The sequence below is a fragment of the Anas platyrhynchos genome, chromosome 10 (genome assembly GCF_047663525.1).
Source record: "Anas platyrhynchos isolate ZD024472 breed Pekin duck chromosome 10, IASCAAS_PekinDuck_T2T, whole genome shotgun sequence".
NCBI classification, from domain to species: domain Eukaryota; kingdom Metazoa; phylum Chordata; class Aves; order Anseriformes; family Anatidae; genus Anas; species Anas platyrhynchos.
Genome location: NC_092596.1, coordinates 14,510,326 through 14,528,022, shown reverse-complemented (window position 1 = coordinate 14,528,022; position 17,697 = coordinate 14,510,326). Strand labels below are relative to the sequence as shown.

At 65.6% G+C, this 17,697-nt stretch overlaps 3 protein-coding genes across 13 annotated transcripts in view; all 3 read left to right on the top strand.

The window, feature by feature from the left end:
• Positions 1–9,541, top strand: part of NLGN3 (neuroligin 3) — a 33,543-nt gene extending 24,002 nt beyond the window's left edge. For all 8 annotated transcript variants that reach the window (XM_072042907.1, XM_038184524.2, XM_038184521.2 and 5 more), the window contains 4 exons: positions 1,612–1,761; positions 3,199–3,384; positions 5,777–6,566; positions 6,986–9,541. In XM_072042907.1, coding sequence (XP_071899008.1) covers positions 1,612–1,761; positions 3,199–3,384; positions 5,777–6,566; positions 6,986–7,823 — 1,964 coding nt within the window. In that variant the 3' untranslated portion in view covers positions 7,824–9,541. The remainder of the gene's footprint in view (positions 1–1,611; positions 1,762–3,198; positions 3,385–5,776; positions 6,567–6,985) is intronic.
• A 2,993-nt stretch (positions 9,542–12,534) lies between these two features.
• GJB1 (gap junction protein beta 1) lies at positions 12,535–15,631 on the top strand. Of its 4 annotated transcripts, none has more exons than XM_072043068.1 (2): positions 12,535–12,558; positions 14,606–15,631. In XM_072043068.1, the coding sequence occupies exon 2, from the start codon at positions 14,618–14,620 to the stop codon at positions 15,452–15,454; it is 837 nt and encodes a 278-aa protein (XP_071899169.1). In that variant the 5' UTR covers positions 12,535–12,558; positions 14,606–14,617; the 3' UTR covers positions 15,455–15,631. The 4 variants fall into 4 exon arrangements, with proteins under 4 accessions (XP_071899169.1, XP_005016663.2, XP_027320990.1 ...); XM_005016606.6 differs by lacking the exon at positions 12,535–12,558 and adding an exon at positions 12,741–12,895; XM_027465189.2 differs by lacking the exon at positions 12,535–12,558 and adding an exon at positions 12,822–12,906.
• Positions 15,632–15,773: 142 nt separating this feature from the next.
• LOC101799667 (gap junction alpha-3 protein-like) lies at positions 15,774–17,544 on the top strand. Its single transcript, XM_038184030.2, has one exon. The coding sequence runs from the start codon at positions 16,440–16,442 to the stop codon at positions 17,334–17,336; it is 897 nt and encodes a 298-aa protein (XP_038039958.1). The 5' UTR covers positions 15,774–16,439; the 3' UTR covers positions 17,337–17,544.
• The last annotated feature ends 153 nt before the right edge of the window (positions 17,545–17,697 follow it).

Genomic DNA, 17,697 nt, shown 5'->3' with positions numbered 1-17,697 from the left:
TGCAGGGTCTGGACTCGGCCTGCTTTGTTGCAGGGATGTGAGGAGGAGGCGGGAGGAAAGGTCTGCCAGGACGCAGCTGTAACACGGCGAGGGCACCGAGACCTCGCGGTCTGCGGGAGTCCTGGGGCAGCTCGAGCCTGTCCTGACAGATGGCATTTGGGTTCTGGGCAGCAGATGAAAAGCCCGTTCATTGGCAGTATCAAAACCTGTTGTTGTCTCCCAGTAACCTGTGCCCCAGGATCTCTTGTACCAGGGTGTAAACTGGCATCCACGCTAAGTGATTTGACTGCAGTAAATCCCTGCACACCAAGATGTGCTGCGAAGATTAAGAACCATTTTTTTTTCCCTGTTACGCCGTTGCTGCCGGTCAGATACAGGGATGTCCCTTTGCATTTCGGTGACAACGCGTGGCAGGGAGGAGAGTTCAGAGCCGCGGGCTCGGCGTTTCAGCTGTTGGGATTTCACGCAGGCGGCCCCAGCAAGAGTTCTCCTGCCAGAGCAGGGCTGGCACCGGGACGGCCCCGGGCAGGGCAGCCGGTGGCGATGGGGTGCGGGGGGCGAGGGAGGCAGGGATGGGGCAGGGGTCGGGGCAGCCGAGGGGGGTGAGGGCTGTGTCTGGAGCCAGCCATGCCCACCCGTGCAAGGCACTGAGTGTGGGCGAGCACAGGGGAGGGCAAAGTCCGTCAGCACCGGCTCGCCAGCATGGGGGAGGGCTGGGCACCGTGCGGAGCTGGCACCACTGCTGCGATGGGTGCAACGCGGTGGAGATGTGCCAGGTGCTGAGCACCAGCAGGGACTTTCCCCGGGATAAGAGCAGGCAAGAGAGGGAGCGCGTGGCTGCTCCCTGCCCTAGGCTCCCCCAGCCCTCTCCCTCCGCGTCCCTCGGGTCCCATTCCCCATCCTCACTCCATGCCTCATGACCTGTCCTCGCCCGGCCTCGGCGCTCACCTCCCGCCACGCACACGCGCACGCACTGTCTGCTCATCGCCATGTCTGTGTCCGGGCACTGGGGTGCCATGGGCTCGCATCCCGGCAGCCGGCAGGTTTCTGCCTTCCCAGGGAATTGGAAGGGGTGGGGGGGGACGGGAGAGACAGAGGTGGGAGCGCCCACCAGTGCCCCCCCGCCCTCCAGGTCCTGCACACCCCGTCCCTGCCCCTCCGCAATGCCAGCTGCCAGCACTCCCGGAGCCGAGGGCTTGGGGCCAGCTGAAGAAGGGACACGGGGACAAGCTCCGGGGGCACCCCACGCTGCCGGTGCCACCACGGAGGTGCCAGCTCCTGCCCGCGGCCAGAGCCTGGCTCTGGGGAACAGCAGCTGGATCCAGCCCGTGCCTCTCCTGCATGTGCTGAGACCCCAGGCAGCTCCCAGCAAGGGGACAGCAGTGCTGGGACAGGAACAGGGGCTGCCACCACCTGGAGAGGGGCTGGAGGGTTTGGGGTGGTGATGGGTGGTTCTCAGGTCTCTGCCGAGGCTTTGGGTTCTGGGTTTGGCTGCTGCAGCCCCCTCCCCAGTCCTGGCAGCTGGCATTGCCTTCCTCCTCCATGGTCTGCCTCTCGGCAGGGTGCCGCGGCTGCTGGCGGGGTCCTGTGGTTAACCTCCTCTCCTTCCAGACATCCGGGACAGCGGGGCCAAGCCGGTGATGGTGTACATCCACGGGGGCTCCTACATGGAGGGCACGGGGAACATGATAGACGGCAGCGTCCTGGCCAGCTACGGGAACGTGATTGTCATCACCCTCAACTACCGCGTTGGAGTGCTGGGTACGGCGGGACGGGGGGCAGGGGGACGGGAAGGGACGGGGTCTGCGCTCCGGCCGAGCACGGTGCCACGTGGCAGAGCCCACAGCAGCCACAACGGCGTGGTCAGGCTCCTGGCACCAGCCACCCAGGCTCATTTACACAACCCGGCTCAGCTGAAAGCAAATATTGGTCTGCGGTTAAATAAATAATAAATGTGTTTACCCAGCATCACCTCCTGAGAGGGCTCGGAGCGCTGAGCTGCCAGCGGGTGCTGCCTGGCTGCCCCCGGGGGACAGATCAGCTCTCCCCCTCCCTGCAGAAGCTGCCTCACTGCTCCGTGGATGCTGTCCGAGCTGGCCAGGCAGCGCCGTGCTCCAGCAGGAACCAGGGCAGGCCCTGAGAGCTCCCTTTGCCCTGCATGGGAAATGCACAATCCCAGATGCATCCCCTGGGGAAGGGAACAGGAGCGGTGTAAGGGTGGCTTTGCTCACACCGTGGCCTCCCACAATTTGCATGGAGACGTGCTCGGCCCTCCCAGGGGTTTGCTGGGGAAGAGCCCACCCGAGCCACCCCACAGGCTCTGCTGCTCGCACCCCAGCTGGGACAGGGGCTCCTCGTCCCACACCTGGGCACCACGTCCCTCTGACACCCCCATGCCCACACCCTCTTGGAAAGGCAGCCGTAGGTCAGCAGTCGTGCCTGGATTTAGCCGGTAGGAAATGGGCTTTTCCGCAAAAAGCAGCCTATTTGAGACCTCTCAGTATGAAAAGTCAGGCCTTTAAGATTGGTAGCGCTAATTTAAGAGGTATAAAACACAGCCTGAAATAAAACTTATATGGTGCCTTTGGCATCCCCACTGAAGAGCTGCCGAGTGCCAGCAGCACCGCGGTGCCGGCGCAGCGCCGTGCCACTCCCTGCCACCGTGTTACCTGCCCGCAGTCAGCCCCCGTGCCATGGCTCGAGCTTCCTGCGTTGAGTCAAGGCAGATAAAACATCGATAGCTTATCTTGGGTGTTACCTCTGCTGCTGAAAGCATTTCTTAGCATCTTCCTCACTGAGAGCCTTTGTGTTTTAAGCTGCAGTCAGTTCCTCTCTGCCCAGCCCACCTCCTTACATTTATAGAGCCTCCTCCGGACCACGCTATTCCACGGGAAGCATTGGCTGCGTGCGCTCAGCCTGCCTGCGCTCCCTGTGCTTCCCCAGCCTCCCTCCGAGCGTGCATCAGGCTGTTGGCACGGGCGGTGGTCGGGGCAGGGCAGTGTCCGTGCCCATTGCCCCACAGGCAGCACTCCCAGCCTCTCTCCCCTACATGTGTAGGGCCGCAGTGTCCCCACAGCACCCACGGCACTGCTGGTCCCACTGGGATGGGGTCCCATAGAGCTCCCCCAGGCTCAGGGAGGGGTGGGAGGGCAGCCTGCTTCCCCTGTCCCTAACCGGGCTCCATTTCACCTGCTGCAGGGTTCCTGAGCACGGGGGACCAGGCTGCTAAGGGCAACTACGGGCTGCTGGACCAGATCCAGGCGCTGCGCTGGGTCAGCGAGAACATCGCCTTCTTCGGCGGGGATCCCCTGCGGATCACCGTCTTCGGCTCCGGCATCGGCGCCTCCTGCGTCAGCCTGCTCACCCTGTCCCACCACTCGGAAGGTAGGTGCTGGCCCTGCCTGAGCTGCCAAGCAATCCACGCGGGAGCAGGGGCAAAAGCGAGCGTGAGCCCGGGGAGGGAGCGAGGCCCCCTCGTCGCGGAGAGGAGGTCTGGGAGTGTGGAGACTGGCACGGCGCTTGTGGAGGTGATGTGATTGATATCGTGGTGTAAATACAGCAGAATGTTTACTCTAGATAAAGAAAGGAATTGTTTATGCTACAAGATTGTGTTGGCATAAGAGCAGATGCATATAAACCACCTGTGAATAAATTTACATTGAAAATTGGAAAAAAAAAAAAAAAAAAGATTTTCAGCAATCAGAGCAGAGCTGTTCTGCCTAAACTTCCTGAAGGAAACAGCAGGAGGAAAACCTGAGCTGAGCATGGTCCACAGGGCACCAGGCTGCCAGGGAGCACGGTGGGCATGGTCACAGGGGGTTACATGGGGCACAGGCACTGAGCTCAGGCAGTGCCGCAGCCCTGTGCGTGGTGCAGGGGAGAAGGGGCACAGGCCATGCTGGGGCAGTGGGCACTGCCCTGCATCTGCCCCACAGAAACCCAGGCAAATATGAAAAATTACAATACTGAGAAGAGCTGCAGCCCTGCTGGGGAGCCTGGGAACACTGCGTGAAGAAAAACCTTCAGAAACTTCAGGCTGAACATGGAGAGGGGCAAAGCGTACCGTGCTGCCTGGTCCTGCCGGGCCGGTCCTGCTCCAGGATCTGGGGAATTCAGGGCCAGGCTGCCCCCAAGCCTGCTTGCTCTGCCGTCACCATCACCTGCACCCTGCCAGCCTGGAGTAATGCAGGGCAAAGCAAAATGCTAAAGCCCAAGTGTAGAGAAAGCTTGGAAACAAGGAAGGCAAAGTGTGGGTAAAAGGTAAAGGGAAGGTAAAGAGTGGTCCCTTGCTGCCCCATTAGGCTATGGTGTCAGAACACACGTACACAGGACGCCCTCACCTAAACCTGCTCCAAAGCACCCATCTCCCCGGGGCTGGGGCCGGCAGCCGGCTCCGCAGCGCGGCAGGGGAGGCACGCCGAGACACAGCCTGTAGACCAGGCGGGTTTGTTTTTATCGGATCAAAATAAAACTCGTAGTGATCAAGAGCTATTAATGAAGCTGCTAATTTGTGCCTGCTCTGCCAGGCACGGCAAGAGGCAGACACGGGAGGCTGGTGCCGCGCACGCTGTGTCTGGCTGCCGGGGAGACCCGCGGCTCCCCTGCCAGCCCCGGCGCGCGCAGGTGGGTGGGTTCCTCGCCAAGGGGCCGGGGGCTGCTCCTCTTCCCACCCAGCCCTGCCAGGGTGCCAGGGGATGCTCACCTCGGAGGGGAACGGGCAGTGCTCTGCCCGCTGTGCCTGTGGGCTGGGCGCTGCTTTCTAGGGCACCGGGAGGTGACAAACAGAGCTTGTGACTTCTCTTTGTCCCAGCGCGTGGGACTGTACGTCAGGTACTTGGCAGAGCAAGGACAGTGCGTGCAGACAGAGCTACGGGCACGGTGGCTGGTAGCCAGGATCCTCCAAACACTGCTGCTGCAGGCAGGGGCACGCTCCCATCAGAGCCGCACGGGCTCAGGTGTGCAACCACCACTCTCGCAGCACTTTGTGCATCAGTGGGCTCAGCCCGGCGGCCTCTGCGTGCAGCGATGCCGCCGTGCTGCTCCCTGCACCGTGCACGAAACGGTCCCTGGCAGCAATCAAACGCCAGAGTCCGGCCAGGCGCAGCAGCGCGCGGGGCCGCGGGAGAGGGCCGGCCGGAGAGCAGAGACCCCAGGGTGCACCCCGAGCCCGGCCGCTTTCACCGCCCCGGAGGCTCCGCTTCCTCGCAGCCCTTTGTATTCCGAGCACAAGCGCCATTGACATGGGGCTGGAGCCCAGCCACGCATTCCTCCGCCTGGGCCAGGGCCTTTGTGGCCCCGCTTTCCAGGGCGAAAGTCCACTCCCTCTGTGTTCCCGGTGGCAGAAAGGCCCTCTTTGTGCGTCTGGCAGCGTGCTCCCGCGGGGCCGGATTGGCACCGAGCAGCCCCAGCTGGGCAGGAAGTGGCGGGGAGGGGGGCGAGGGGGGCCCTGACAAAGCGGCGGGTGGGACATGCAGGGTTAAGTGTCCCCGAGCAGGCGTTAACCCTCCCGCTGCTGCCAGGCCTTCCCCATGAAATGCCAGCTGTGGGATCCTGGGGGAGCGCAGCGCCCATGAGCTGAGGCCCCGTGCCAGCCCAGCACCACAGGGAGCACGGCACGGGGCGATATGGTGCACACTTGGGAGATTGGGGTCCTTTCAGGAGCTTGAGGGCACCGGTGCCTCCTCCACGCCTCGTCCTGCATTGTAGCCGTGGGGTACTGGGGCAACTCCGAGCTCTCCCCGCTGCAAGCTTCCTCCGCTCCTCGCTTCTCTTGCAGGTCTCTTCCAGAGAGCCATCATCCAGAGCGGCTCCGCGCTCTCCAGCTGGGCAGTGAACTACCAGCCCGTGAAGTACACCAGCATGCTGGCCGACAAGGTGGGCTGCAACGTGCTGGACACGGTGGACATGGTGGACTGCCTGCGGCAGAAGAGTGCCAAGGAGCTGGTGGAGCAAGACATCCAGCCGGCACGCTACCACGTGGCCTTTGGACCGGTCATCGACGGTGACGTGATCCCAGACGACCCAGAGATCCTGATGGAGCAGGGCGAGTTCCTCAATTACGATATCATGCTGGGTGTCAACCAGGGCGAGGGGCTGAAGTTCGTGGAGGGCGTGGTGGACCCCGAGGACGGCGTGTCGGGCAGCGACTTTGACTACTCGGTCTCCAACTTTGTAGACAACCTGTACGGCTACCCCGAGGGCAAGGACACCTTGCGGGAGACCATCAAGTTCATGTACACGGACTGGGCCGACCGGGACAACCCCGAGACACGCCGCAAGACCTTGGTGGCCCTCTTCACCGACCACCAGTGGGTAGAGCCGTCGGTGGTGACGGCCGACCTGCACGCCCGCTACGGCTCCCCCACCTACTTCTACGCCTTCTACCACCACTGCCAGAGCCTGATGAAGCCCGCGTGGTCCGACGCGGCCCACGGGGATGAGGTGCCTTACGTGTTCGGGATCCCCATGATCGGCCCCACAGACCTCTTTCCCTGCAACTTCTCCAAGAACGACGTCATGCTCAGTGCTGTGGTGATGACCTACTGGACCAACTTTGCCAAGACGGGGTGAGCAGGGCCTGGGGGGCGGTGCCTCGCTGCGGGGCTGCATTTGGGGTGAGGGGAGGGTGGGATAGGATGCCTGGTGTGGGTCTATGTGCTGTGCCCTAACTGGGGTCATCAGCCACACAACGAGAAGCTGAGAGCATGGCCAGCCCCAAGGACCTGGCTCCCTGTGCTCACACCCAGGGCAGGGCTTCTCGCAGCATGACACGGGCTGTGGCCAGCTGAGGACAGGCTCGGGCCACAGCCAAGCACAGGGGTGTGGGAGCCACTTTGGCTGCAGTTATCACAGGTCAGGCTTGACTCAGGGTTTGGGGTGGTTCCCATCTGTGCCCTCCTCTGTTTATCCAGAGGTTTATCCAGCTCTCCCTCCTGAACACTTTGGCTCTCCCTGGCTCTAGCTCTGTTTTGCCTGTGTCTTGCAGGGACCCCAACAAGCCCGTCCCCCAGGACACCAAGTTCATCCACACCAAGGCCAACCGCTTTGAAGAAGTGGCCTGGTCCAAGTACAACCCCCGCGACCAGCTGTACCTGCACATCGGGCTGAAGCCGCGGGTGCGCGACCACTACCGGGCCACCAAGGTGGCTTTCTGGAAGCACCTGGTCCCCCACCTGTACAACCTGCACGACATGTTCCACTACACCTCCACCACCACCAAAGTGCCGCCACCCGACACCACGCAGAACTCCCACATCACCCGCCGGCCCAACGGCAAGATCTGGACCACCAAGCGCCCCGCCATCTCACCCGCCTACAACAGCGAGAACGGGAAGGAGAAGTGGAGCCCGGAGCAGGAGGCGGGCACCCTGCTCGAGAGCCCCCGCGACTACTCCACCGAGCTGAGCGTCACCATCGCCGTGGGCGCCTCCCTCCTCTTCCTCAACGTGCTGGCCTTCGCCGCCCTCTACTACCGCAAGGACAAGCGGCGGCAGGACACGCACCGGCAGCCCAGTCCCCAGCGCGGCGCCGCCAACGACATCGCCCACGCGCCCGACGAGGAGATGCCGTCGCTGCAGGCGAGCCAGGCGCACCACGAGTGCGAGGCCGTGCCGCCCCACGACGCCCTGCGCCTCGCTGCCCTGCCCGACTACACGCTGACGCTGCGCCGGTCCCCGGACGACATCCCGCTCATGACCCCCAACACCATCACCATGATCCCCAACTCGCTGGTGGGGCTGCAGACCCTGCACCCCTACAACACCTTCGCCGCCGGCTTCAACAGCACGGGGCTCCCGCACTCACACTCCACCACCAGGGTATAGCCGCCCGCGGCCGGCGCACACCCACGCACGCACGCACGCACACGCACGCAGCAGACACTGGCAGAGGGACCGGCGGGCGCCCCGGATGGATGGGCAGCGCACACGGACGGTGCGGCACCGAGCCCGGACCTGTGGGACCCAACGCCGCTGGCCGTCCCGCTCCCCTCGGCGCTTTCTTTCGTTCCTTTCTAACTCTTGAGAAGTGCTTCGACTCTCCCGGCTCCCGGCAGGAGGGCCCCTCCGGTCCAGCCGACAGCAGCCACAGGGCTCCTTGTGCTGGGGCTGTGCCTCCCCGCGGGGACACGGCGTCCCCAGCGCCCGCCGAGCACCCCGGGATGGGTGCGCAGTGGTGCCGGGCATCCCCCTCGGCCGGTGCCGGGGCTCCCCGGGAGGTTTGGCATCTGGAGCGCTGTGGATAAGGCTCCGAGCGGCGGCCCCGGGCCATGGTGCTATAGGCAGAGGCAGCGGGCAGGGGCCCGGGGCCTGGCCTCGCGCTGGGTGCGGGCGCTGGGGCCGGTGCCGGGGCGCTGGGAGCCGGGGAGCTGGCCCCGAGCTGGGGACTTGGCACCTCTGCCCCTCTTTGCGCTGCAGAGAACCTCTTTTGTGTCAGTCGTTTCTCTTTGCAGAGACGTTTTTTAAGCAGATCTTTAGTTCTTTACACACTAACGGAGTCTCCGCGTTTTGTCCTTTGTAAAGATTTTAAACCAAGTGTTCTTGATATAAAATAAAAAGCCAGTTAGAAGAACCCCAGCGTGTGTGCACGGTGCCGGCCCCAACGCGGCCCCGCGGCCCCACTGCCCGCACGGGGCCGGCGGGCGCCAGGCAGGGCCCTGCCTCCCGCGCCGCGAGGCCGCGCTCTTTTGTATTTTTGATATTCTCCCTCTTCTGTCACCCGTGCCCACGGATCTCAGCCAAATAGCCTACTCCAGGGCCTGGCCGCGAGCACCCCACGGCCCCCTTTGACCCATCCCACCCTGCTGCCAGCACTGTCCAGTGCCACCCCCAGCCTCTCCTGGGTGTCACCCACCAGGGACACCCACAGCTGAAGCGCGGCCACCCAGGGCAGCACCCGGTGCTCCCCACGGCCTCCCTGCCCTGCTCCCCATCTGATTCCCACCCTGCCACCCCCTCGTGCCCGCTGCCGGGGCCGTGCTGCAATTCCTGCCCCAGCTGTGGATTGCAGCGGGCCGGCAGCTCGGAGGGCGAGCCAGCTGCACCGAGGGTGCTTTCTGCCTCCCGGCACCTGGATGTGCTCGCAGCGGGGCCCCGGGGGGTGACGCAGCCTGCGTGGGGACAGGGCACCCATCCCGGGGCTGGGGCACCCGCAGGGCTGGTGGGGGCTCCAGAGCAGCTGGGCACAGAGAAGGAGCTGCCCGGGAGCCCACCCGGGGCATCCCAGTGAGGGCAGGGAGTGTGTCAGCCGCCAGCACGGTCCCTGGCACCTTGGGTGTGGGGAAGCAGGAGGAGGGGGACGGGTCTGGCAGCTGGGGACATCTCCTGTGTCCTTGTGGGGCCGCCATCCCTCGCCCTGCGCGAGCCGGTCCGGCTGGCAGACGCTGCCCGTGCTGGCGGCCGTGACGCACCGGTGCCGCCTGGCCCCGCGTGGCCCCGCAGCCCGCCCCGGCTGGGGGGTGAGGATGCTCGTTGGAGAATGTATTTATACCCTGTCACCCGCGCAGAGTAACAAATTCCAAATAAAACAGAAGTGATATTTTTAATAGCGGTGTGTCTCGCCTCTCCTTGGAGCGTGCCAGGGGCAGAGGCTGGGTGCAGCCCGGGAGGGGTTGAGGGGTGCAGCACGGGGCCACCCCAGCCAGGAGGTCCCCAGGATCCCAGCACCCACCCCAGGCTGGGTGCGTGCACCCTGCCCCCAGGATTACCAGCGTTTGGGGACATGGCTGGGGGGCCCTGCAAGTCCCAGCCCTGCTGTGTCCCCACGGCACCGGGGTCCTGCACAGGACCTCATCCACCCCATTGGCACCGCGGGTCCCCTCCCTCCGAGCCCCCTGCCCTGCCCAGCCCCGCTCCCCTCCCCTCCCCCTGCTTGCCAACCAGAAAAGCTGCTGGTTTCATTTCTTTTTAATGTAATTTCAGCTGGGGTTGCCATGGAAACCAGGCATGGGGCCTGAATCGCCTCCAGGCAGCGCGCACGCAGCGGAGCCAGGGCCGAGGGCTGGGGCCGGGGGGGGGGGCTGGGGATAGGCGGGTGCTTCCTGGGTGCTGTGCGGGGTGCTGTGCCTCACTTGGGGGTGGCCTCGTCCCGAAATCCGGCACAAGGCAGGGAGCATGGGATGGGGGCGGCAGACCCTTCGCCAAGGGGAGGATGGAGGTGGGAAGGCAGGCAGCGTGCCGGGCCCCGCTGCGTGATGCAGGGGCACCCAAAGGGGCCCGGGGCTGTGCCTCCCCCAGGAATATCGCTCGCTGGAAGCAGCGGTGTTCCCAAAAGCTCGGGGTCAGGGATGGGGTTGGCTGCCCAGCCTGCAGCCCAAACTCTGACCCCACTGTCCCATCCAGCACTGCCCCAAGAGCATCCCCTCCGGTCGGACACACCCAGGGCACTCCCTCACCCTGCCCAGGGATCCAGCTGCAAGAGGAACGGGGATGGGAACCCGCAGCGGGATGGAAACCCACATCGGCCCACGGGGGATGGGTTGCCATGGAAATGGCAGTGCTCTGCAGCACAGCTCCAGCCGCAGCCCGCTCGCCACAATTCGAGCAGCGGGGCCAGCCCTGCCCGGGGGCTGGTGGCCCCCATCCCGGTGACACCAGCACCGCTGCCAGCTGCCCACCCTGCAGTCCCCTCCCTGAAGGGGAGATGGTTTCTGCCCTGCCCTTCTGCGCCCCATCCTCACACAGCCCCACTGCCCGCTGTCCCTGCCTGCCCCCCCAGCCAGGACCCCACGTGCTGGCTGGTGACAGGGGACACGCTGCTATTAAGCTACTGCCTTCGCAGAACTCCCAAGCCTGCCATCTGCTCCGGGTGTCCTTGACCATCAGCAGCGTTTCTTTGGAGACCTGGCAAAGCCCAGGGGACACCGTGTCCCCGGGGGTATTTGCGGTTAACATCTGTGTGGCGATGAGGGACATCCTCAGCTCCAGGGGACACGTTTAGGGCTGCCGGCAAAAAGCAAAAGGGAAATGACCTGCAAGGACAGCCTGGCACGGGGAAGGTACGAGTGATACGAGTGACCTGTGTCTGGTCCCTGCCCGCTCCGGGAGACACAGCCAGCAGGAGCACAGGGCTGTGCACAGCAGCATCCCTAGGACAGTGCCCTGCCCTGCTCCTGGTCCTGGTTCCCACAGCCCTGATGCAGCAGGGCACAGGATGAGCTGTGGCTTTGTGAGGGCACACAACCTGCCTGAGAGCGCCGCGCTCCCCCCTGACCCCGCTCTGGCAGCACAAAACATTTCTGTGCTCGCCCGCTGCCCCGGCCCTTCCCAGCAGGGCTGACGCAGACAAGGGGGTTTGTCTCTTAGGGGGTGGCATCTGGGGACGCCTGTGTCGCCATCAGCCCGGGCAAAGGTGGCTCTGGAGCCACCCTTCTCCTCCTGGTACCCGACGTTGTGTCAGAGGCTTCGTGCATCACCGTTTCGGCGTGGACTGCTGGGCTCGGAGACCTCTGACCCCAGCGGGGTGCCAGGGCTGCCGGCAGCGCTGCGTCACCCCGTCCAGCCCCACGGATGTTGGCTCACCCCAGCCCGTCTCGTCAGCTCGCCGTGCCCATGGCCTCACACAGCCGCCGCCACGCTCACCTGGTGATTAACGTCATTAGCTAAGAGTTCGTTTTTGCTCCGGGCACTCACCCGACGGGGCGGTTTTCTGGAGGCAGGGGACGGTGCTGGCTGCGCCTGCTCCTGTCCCCGCAGGTACAGCCTGTCCTTGCCCGCAGGCTTTGGCACGAGGCTTCTGCACCGCAAACAGCAGCAGGGGCCAGAGGCTGGGCGCAAAGGGCAGCAGCCGCAGAGCCCCCACCGCATCCTCGGGACGAGCAACGCCCCCGAGCCCCTTCTCCCCAATTTACTTCCCCAATTTTTATTTCTTTGCATCTATTCTCATTTTTTCTTTGCTAATTAATTCATTCATTATATTTTTAACGTCTTTGCCGGGCTCCCCGGCAGCAGCTGAGCGCCCTGCGCATCCCCCTCACCCGCTTGCCTCCGGCCCCGCCGCTCTCCCATCCCCGCGGTTCCCCTGGCCCGGACCTGGCCCAGTTTGGCCCGGTTCGGCCTGGACCTGGCCCGGCTCGGCTCGGCCCGGCCCCGCAGCGCCACCTGCCGCCTCCCTGCCCGCTCCCTCCCCGGCGGCGCCGTGCCGAGCCGCGCTGACTCAGCCGCTTATCGGGGGCCGAGATTGCGGCAGCGGCTCGGGGCAGCCCCCCCGCAACCCAGCACCCCGCACCCCGCACCCCGCACCCCGCACCCCGCACCCCGCACCCCGCGCCCCGTTCCCCCAGCCCCGCAGCCCCGCGGGGTCGCCGCGTCCCAGCGCGCCTCGTGGCCTCGCTCCGCGCTCGGCGTCGGGACCTTGGAGTGGGGCTGCCAGCCCGGTTAATGGTTGACAGGCTGTTTGCCTGCCCCGGCTGCACTTTTACGCTGCTAACCTGGCTGCTCACCGCCCCCCCTGCTCCCCAGGAACAGCCGACAACCCCACATGGTGCGGGGTGGGTGCCGTGTCCCCGTGGGGAGAGCGGGACGGGGACACGGTGCCGCGGTGTCACAGCATCGTGGCATCACGGTGCGTGTGCCTGGCTCGCACGCGTGGCAGGGAGGATGCTCCCAGCCAAAAGGTGCAGCCAAGGGGACCCCACAGGGGGGTTTCAGCTCCCCCAGGGTGCCACGGTGGCCCCTGGAACACCCTCTGGGGATGCTCGGTGGCGGCGGCGGGGTGGGTGCCTCGTGGGAGTGAGCTGGACACACCTGTGGTGTTTGCTCAGCAGGGAGCAGGTCCTGGAAAGCACGGAGCTGTTTGGGAGGGGGCGGGTGGCGCAGCGGGTCAGTATAAAGTCCAGGTGTTTGCTGTGTGCGGAGGACACAGCGCCAGGAACCTTTCTGGGAGCGAGCCCCGCGTGGAGGTGAGAGCCGGGTGGGCACCGCACTGGGGTGGCCTCCACGGCCCCCAGCTGGGGACCCCAGCGGAGATGTTGGGGTCACACCACGGGGGGAAGGAGCAGATTTAGGGTGGGACAGGGGGAGCAGGGTGAGGAGCAGAGCAGGGCCTTTGCCCACCATGATTTGCACAGCTCCAGGTCTGAGTGCTCGCACCCTGCGCTGCGGGATAGGAGCCATGAAGGGTGGCTTTGCTGCCTGCCACCTCCTTTGCCCCGGTCATGCCAGCAGTGCCACGGGGCTCTGAGCTGGAAGCTTTCGCTGTGTGTGGCTGCTCCCCACCTGGGGCTGCCCACGGGGGCCATACACAACCCCATGGGTCCCACGGACGCTCAGTGCTGCGTTGGGGAGCAGCCAGACCCCAACCCCAGCCCAGGCTGTGGTGCCATCCATGCGGACAGGCACGTGGATGGGCTCAGCTCTGCGTCCTGGCACGTGTCTCAGGCTCTTCCCTGCTCGCCATCCAGAGAAGTGACCATCCCCAAGGCCACGGTGGGACTCCCACCACAGTCACCACCAGCACAGGGTCCTTGCTGTCCCCTCGGTGGCACCCGGCCATGCAGGTGGCTGCCAGCCCGTGCGATGCCCGTGGCAGTGGGCACCCCCCCGGCCAGCAGCCGTGGGTCCACATCCGTGCTCGGCGCGGGGCAAGGTGGGAGCGGGAACGCAGCACACAGGCACTTTGTTTGGCTGGGGTGGGCGGAAGTCAGGGCGTTGGATCTGAATGCTAAAGTGTGTTGTTCAGGGGCCCATAAAGGCCCCATTGTATGTAAATAGTTTATAAAGCAGCATATGACTGCCAGTGCAGGGCAGTGGTGGACAGAGACGAGGGCAGGCGGAGCAGAGCTCTCCTGCTGGAGACATGAGACCTTAGAGGGGACTTTGGGGGCAGCTCACGAGGACCCTTCCTCACCAGCAGGTAGGCACCGTGGGGCCCTTTGCACCAGGGCCAGCTGGCGGGTCCCGGCCCCCAGCCTTGGGCTGGCCTCGTGCCCAGGTGGGGAGCAGCCCCCGGGGCTGCTTGGTGCCAGCATTTGGGGTGCGGGGTCACCCCAGGCAGGGATGGTGCTGGAGGAGGGAGGCAATGCGTGGCTGCCCATGGGGACACCGTGCCCAGGGCTGTGGCAGCGCAGGGCAGGGAGGTGCTGGGGCAGAACTCAGCATTGGGTGTGGGTGGGGGTCTGTGAGATTGCCCCCATCCTCTGCTGCAGCTGGAGGTGGGGATCCTGAAGCCAGCATGGGGTGGCAGGGCAGGAGCAGGCCCCTGGTCTGCTCCGTGGCAGAGGTGACAGGGGCTCTTCTGTCCCCAGCCCTCGCAGGGTTAGGCAGAGAGGCCCCGCAGCCGGAGCCAGCAGCAGCTCTTGGCCGCCAGCTGGGAGCCCTTTGCCCCCCAGCCATGACTGGAGTGGCGGTGCAGCCCTCCCCCATGCAGACACGGGGCAGCCGGGGCAATTTGCTGTCCCGGCAGCACGCAGCGCCTTCTGCCTGCTCCCTCGTCCCAGCCCCGCTCTGCCTGGCTCTGCCCGCTGCCACCCCAGGCGGGGCTGGTGGCACGGGGACGGCAGAGCCACGAGGCTGATCTCCTGCCTGCTGCAGGCAAAACGCTGCCCCGAGCTGCCATCCTGCTGTCCCTCTCGGCCCCTTCCCCCTCCTAACGCCGCTTCTCGCTCCCGCAGGCGTGAGGAACGATGAACTGGGCCGGCCTCTACGCGGTGCTGAGCGGGGTGAACCGCCACTCCACGGCCATCGGGCGCATCTGGCTCTCCGTCATCTTCATCTTCAGGATAATGGTGCTGGTGGTGGCGGCCGAGAGCGTCTGGGGGGACGAGAAGTCCGCCTTCACCTGCAACACGCAGCAGCCGGGCTGCAACAGCGTCTGCTACGACCACTTCTTCCCCATCTCGCACATCCGCCTGTGGGCCCTGCAGCTCATCCTCGTCACCACGCCGGCCCTGCTGGTGGCCATGCACGTGGCCTACCAGCAGCACCAGGAGAAGAAGCTGCTGATGATGACGGGCCACGGGGACGCCAAGCACCTGGAGGAGGTGAAGAAGCACAAGATCCGCATCGCGGGCTCGCTGTGGTGGACGTACATGTGCAGCGTGGTCTTCAGGCTGCTCTTCGAGGCGGTCTTCATGTACATCTTCTACATGATCTACCCGGGCTACCAGATGGTGCGGCTGGTCAAGTGCGAGGCCTACCCCTGCCCCAACACCGTCGACTGCTTCATCTCGCGGCCCACCGAGAAGACCATCTTCACCGTCTTCATGCTGGTCACCTCCAGCATCTGCATCGTGCTCAACATGGCCGAGCTGGTCTACCTGGTGGTGCGGGCCTGCGCCCGCCGCAGCCGCCACAACTCCAACCCCTCGTCGGGGAAGGGCTCCTTCTACGGCCACAAGCTCTCCGAGTACAAGCAGAACGAGATCAACCAGCTGCTGACGGAGCAGGACGGCTCCCTCAAGGACATGCTGCGCCGCAACCCCGGGCTGCAGGAGAAGGGCGACCGCTGCTCCGCCTGCTAAGGCCCACGCCGCAGGGGCTGCAGCCCTCGGCCCTGCCCCGCAGCCTCCCTGCAGCCCCGGGGGGACCCCACGCCGCCCCCATCCTGAGTTCGGCACCCCCCAGTGCCTGTCCTCCTGGGCGGCGAGGAGGGCACAGCCGCTGCTGCGCGCTCGGGCCATTAAATCTCCGTTCTCAGGCGCTGCCTCCCTGCTTTCTGCTCCGGCTGGGATGTGCCGGGGGCCACGGTGCCAGCGTGGGGTGCCCGCCCCTGCCCGGCCAGGCAGAGAGGAGAGGACAGGGTCTGGGTGCAGCCAGGCTCCTGCCACCCACCTCCGGGGATGCTTCCCCATGCACGGGGCCGGCCGGCCCCATAGGTGGGTGGGGGATGCTGTGGTGTGGGGCCCTGTGGTCCCTGCATGGAGCCCTGGCAGCACGCGTGCGGGAGCAGTGACCCTCTGGTGGCATTGAGCACTAGCCCCTGCAGCCCCAAGTATATTTAGAAAGGTACCCGGACCAAAAATAGAGGGGAAAAATTTCCCCCAGTGGCTGCTTCATCTGCCAGTCACAAAGAAAGCCAATGGGGCCCGCAGCTGCATCACGCCCCGATAACCCTGTGCCCGCTGTCGGGTGGACAGACGGACAGACGGAGCCGTGTGGATCTGTCTGCACCCCGCTGCGCTCTGGGAAGGGGCCTGGCAGCACCCTGCACCCCTGCGCAGGAGCCGACGGCGTGGGAGCACCGGGCTGTGCCCCGCGCACCCGCAACGGTGAGGGGTCCCCGCGCCGTGCCCTGTGGTGGCCATGGCCACCTCGCTGGGGGTTGCTTTCTGATGGAAGCCTTTGCTCCCATTGCCCTCCCCAGCCAGGTCAGGGTGTCCCGTGGGACGCGAGGTGGGGACAGCCCCAGCTCAGGGCCCCGCATGCCCGCCCGGGGGCAGGGTGGTGTCCGGGAGGTGTCCGTGTGTCTGGAGGGCGGCTGTCTTGCAGGGCGCAGCGCCGCTCACCATGGGGGACTGGAGCCTGCTGGGGAGGCTGCTGGAGAGTGCCCAGGAGCACTCCACGGTGGTGGGGAAGGTGTGGCTCACCGTCCTCTTCGTCTTCCGCATCCTGGTGCTGGGGGCGGCCGCCGAACGGGTCTGGGGCGACGAGCTGGCCGGCTTCTCCTGCGACACGCAGCAGCCCGGCTGCCAGAACGCCTGCTACGACAGCACCTTCCCCCTCTCCCACCTCCGCTTCTGGGTCCTGCAGATCATCTTCGTCTCCACCCCCAGCCTCGTGTACCTGGGACACATCCTGCACCTGGTGCACCTGGAGGAGAAGGCGCAGCAGCGAGCGGTGGCACGGGCTGGCAGCGGGGCCAGGCGGCAGCGCCCCGGGCAGCCCCCGCTCCACAGGGGGGACGTGCGGGGCCGGGTCCAGATGCGGGGGGCCATCCTGAGGACGTACGTCTGCAACGTTGTCTTCAAGGCTCTCTTTGAGATGGGCTTCATCGCGGGTCAGTACGCCTTGTACGGGTTGGAGCTGAAGCCCCTCTACACCTGCAGCCGCTGGCCCTGCCCCAACACTGTCAACTGCTACATCTCCCGGCCCACCGAGAAGACCATCTTCATCCTCTTCATGCTGGGGGTGGCCTGCGTGTCCCTGCTGCTGAACCTGGTGGAGATCTACCACCTGGGCTTCACCAAGTGCCGGCAGAGGCCACGCCCCAGGTCCCAAGTCCTGCCCGTCCCCAGTGGCCCTACAGAGCCCCGCAGCGCCCGTGTCACCTTGCCTGGTGGTGGCAGCCTCGCGGAGGCCAGCGGACCCCACCGTGGCCTGGCACCCCTGGGGAAGGCTGGCGTGTGGCTGGGGGTGGCCAGAGGGTCCCGCGGGAAGGCGCATGTGGGGGACTTGGCGGTGTGAAGGCAGCCGGGGTGTCGGGATGGGTGATGTGCAGGCCGCCGTGGTGGCCACGGTTGTGGTTCCATCTCCAGGACCTGCCAAGCCCCATAGCACAGACCCCAACGCAAGAGCTGGGCATGACCCAGGAGCAGCAGGACCAGGCTGGGGCAGGGGCAAACACCACCCCCCTGCCCATCAGCCCTGGGGAGCAAATAAACACTCAATGCAACTCGTCTGACTCGTGCTCTGCCCGTGGGCACCGCGGCATTGTTCTCTGACTGTCCCCCAGGGGCACCGAGTGGCCACAAGGGTTGGACAGGGCCACCACCACCACCACCACCACACTGGGATGTGGCCCCATAGCTGAGGAGGGGGCAGGAGG

Excerpts from the sequence above, each read along its gene's own strand:
- GJB1 (XM_072043068.1), top strand. The coding sequence starts at position 14,618 with ATGAACTGGGCCGGCCTCTACGCGGTGCTGAGCGGGGTGAACCGCCAC.
- LOC101799667 (XM_038184030.2), top strand. The coding sequence starts at position 16,440 with ATGGGGGACTGGAGCCTGCTGGGGAGGCTGCTGGAGAGTGCCCAGGAG.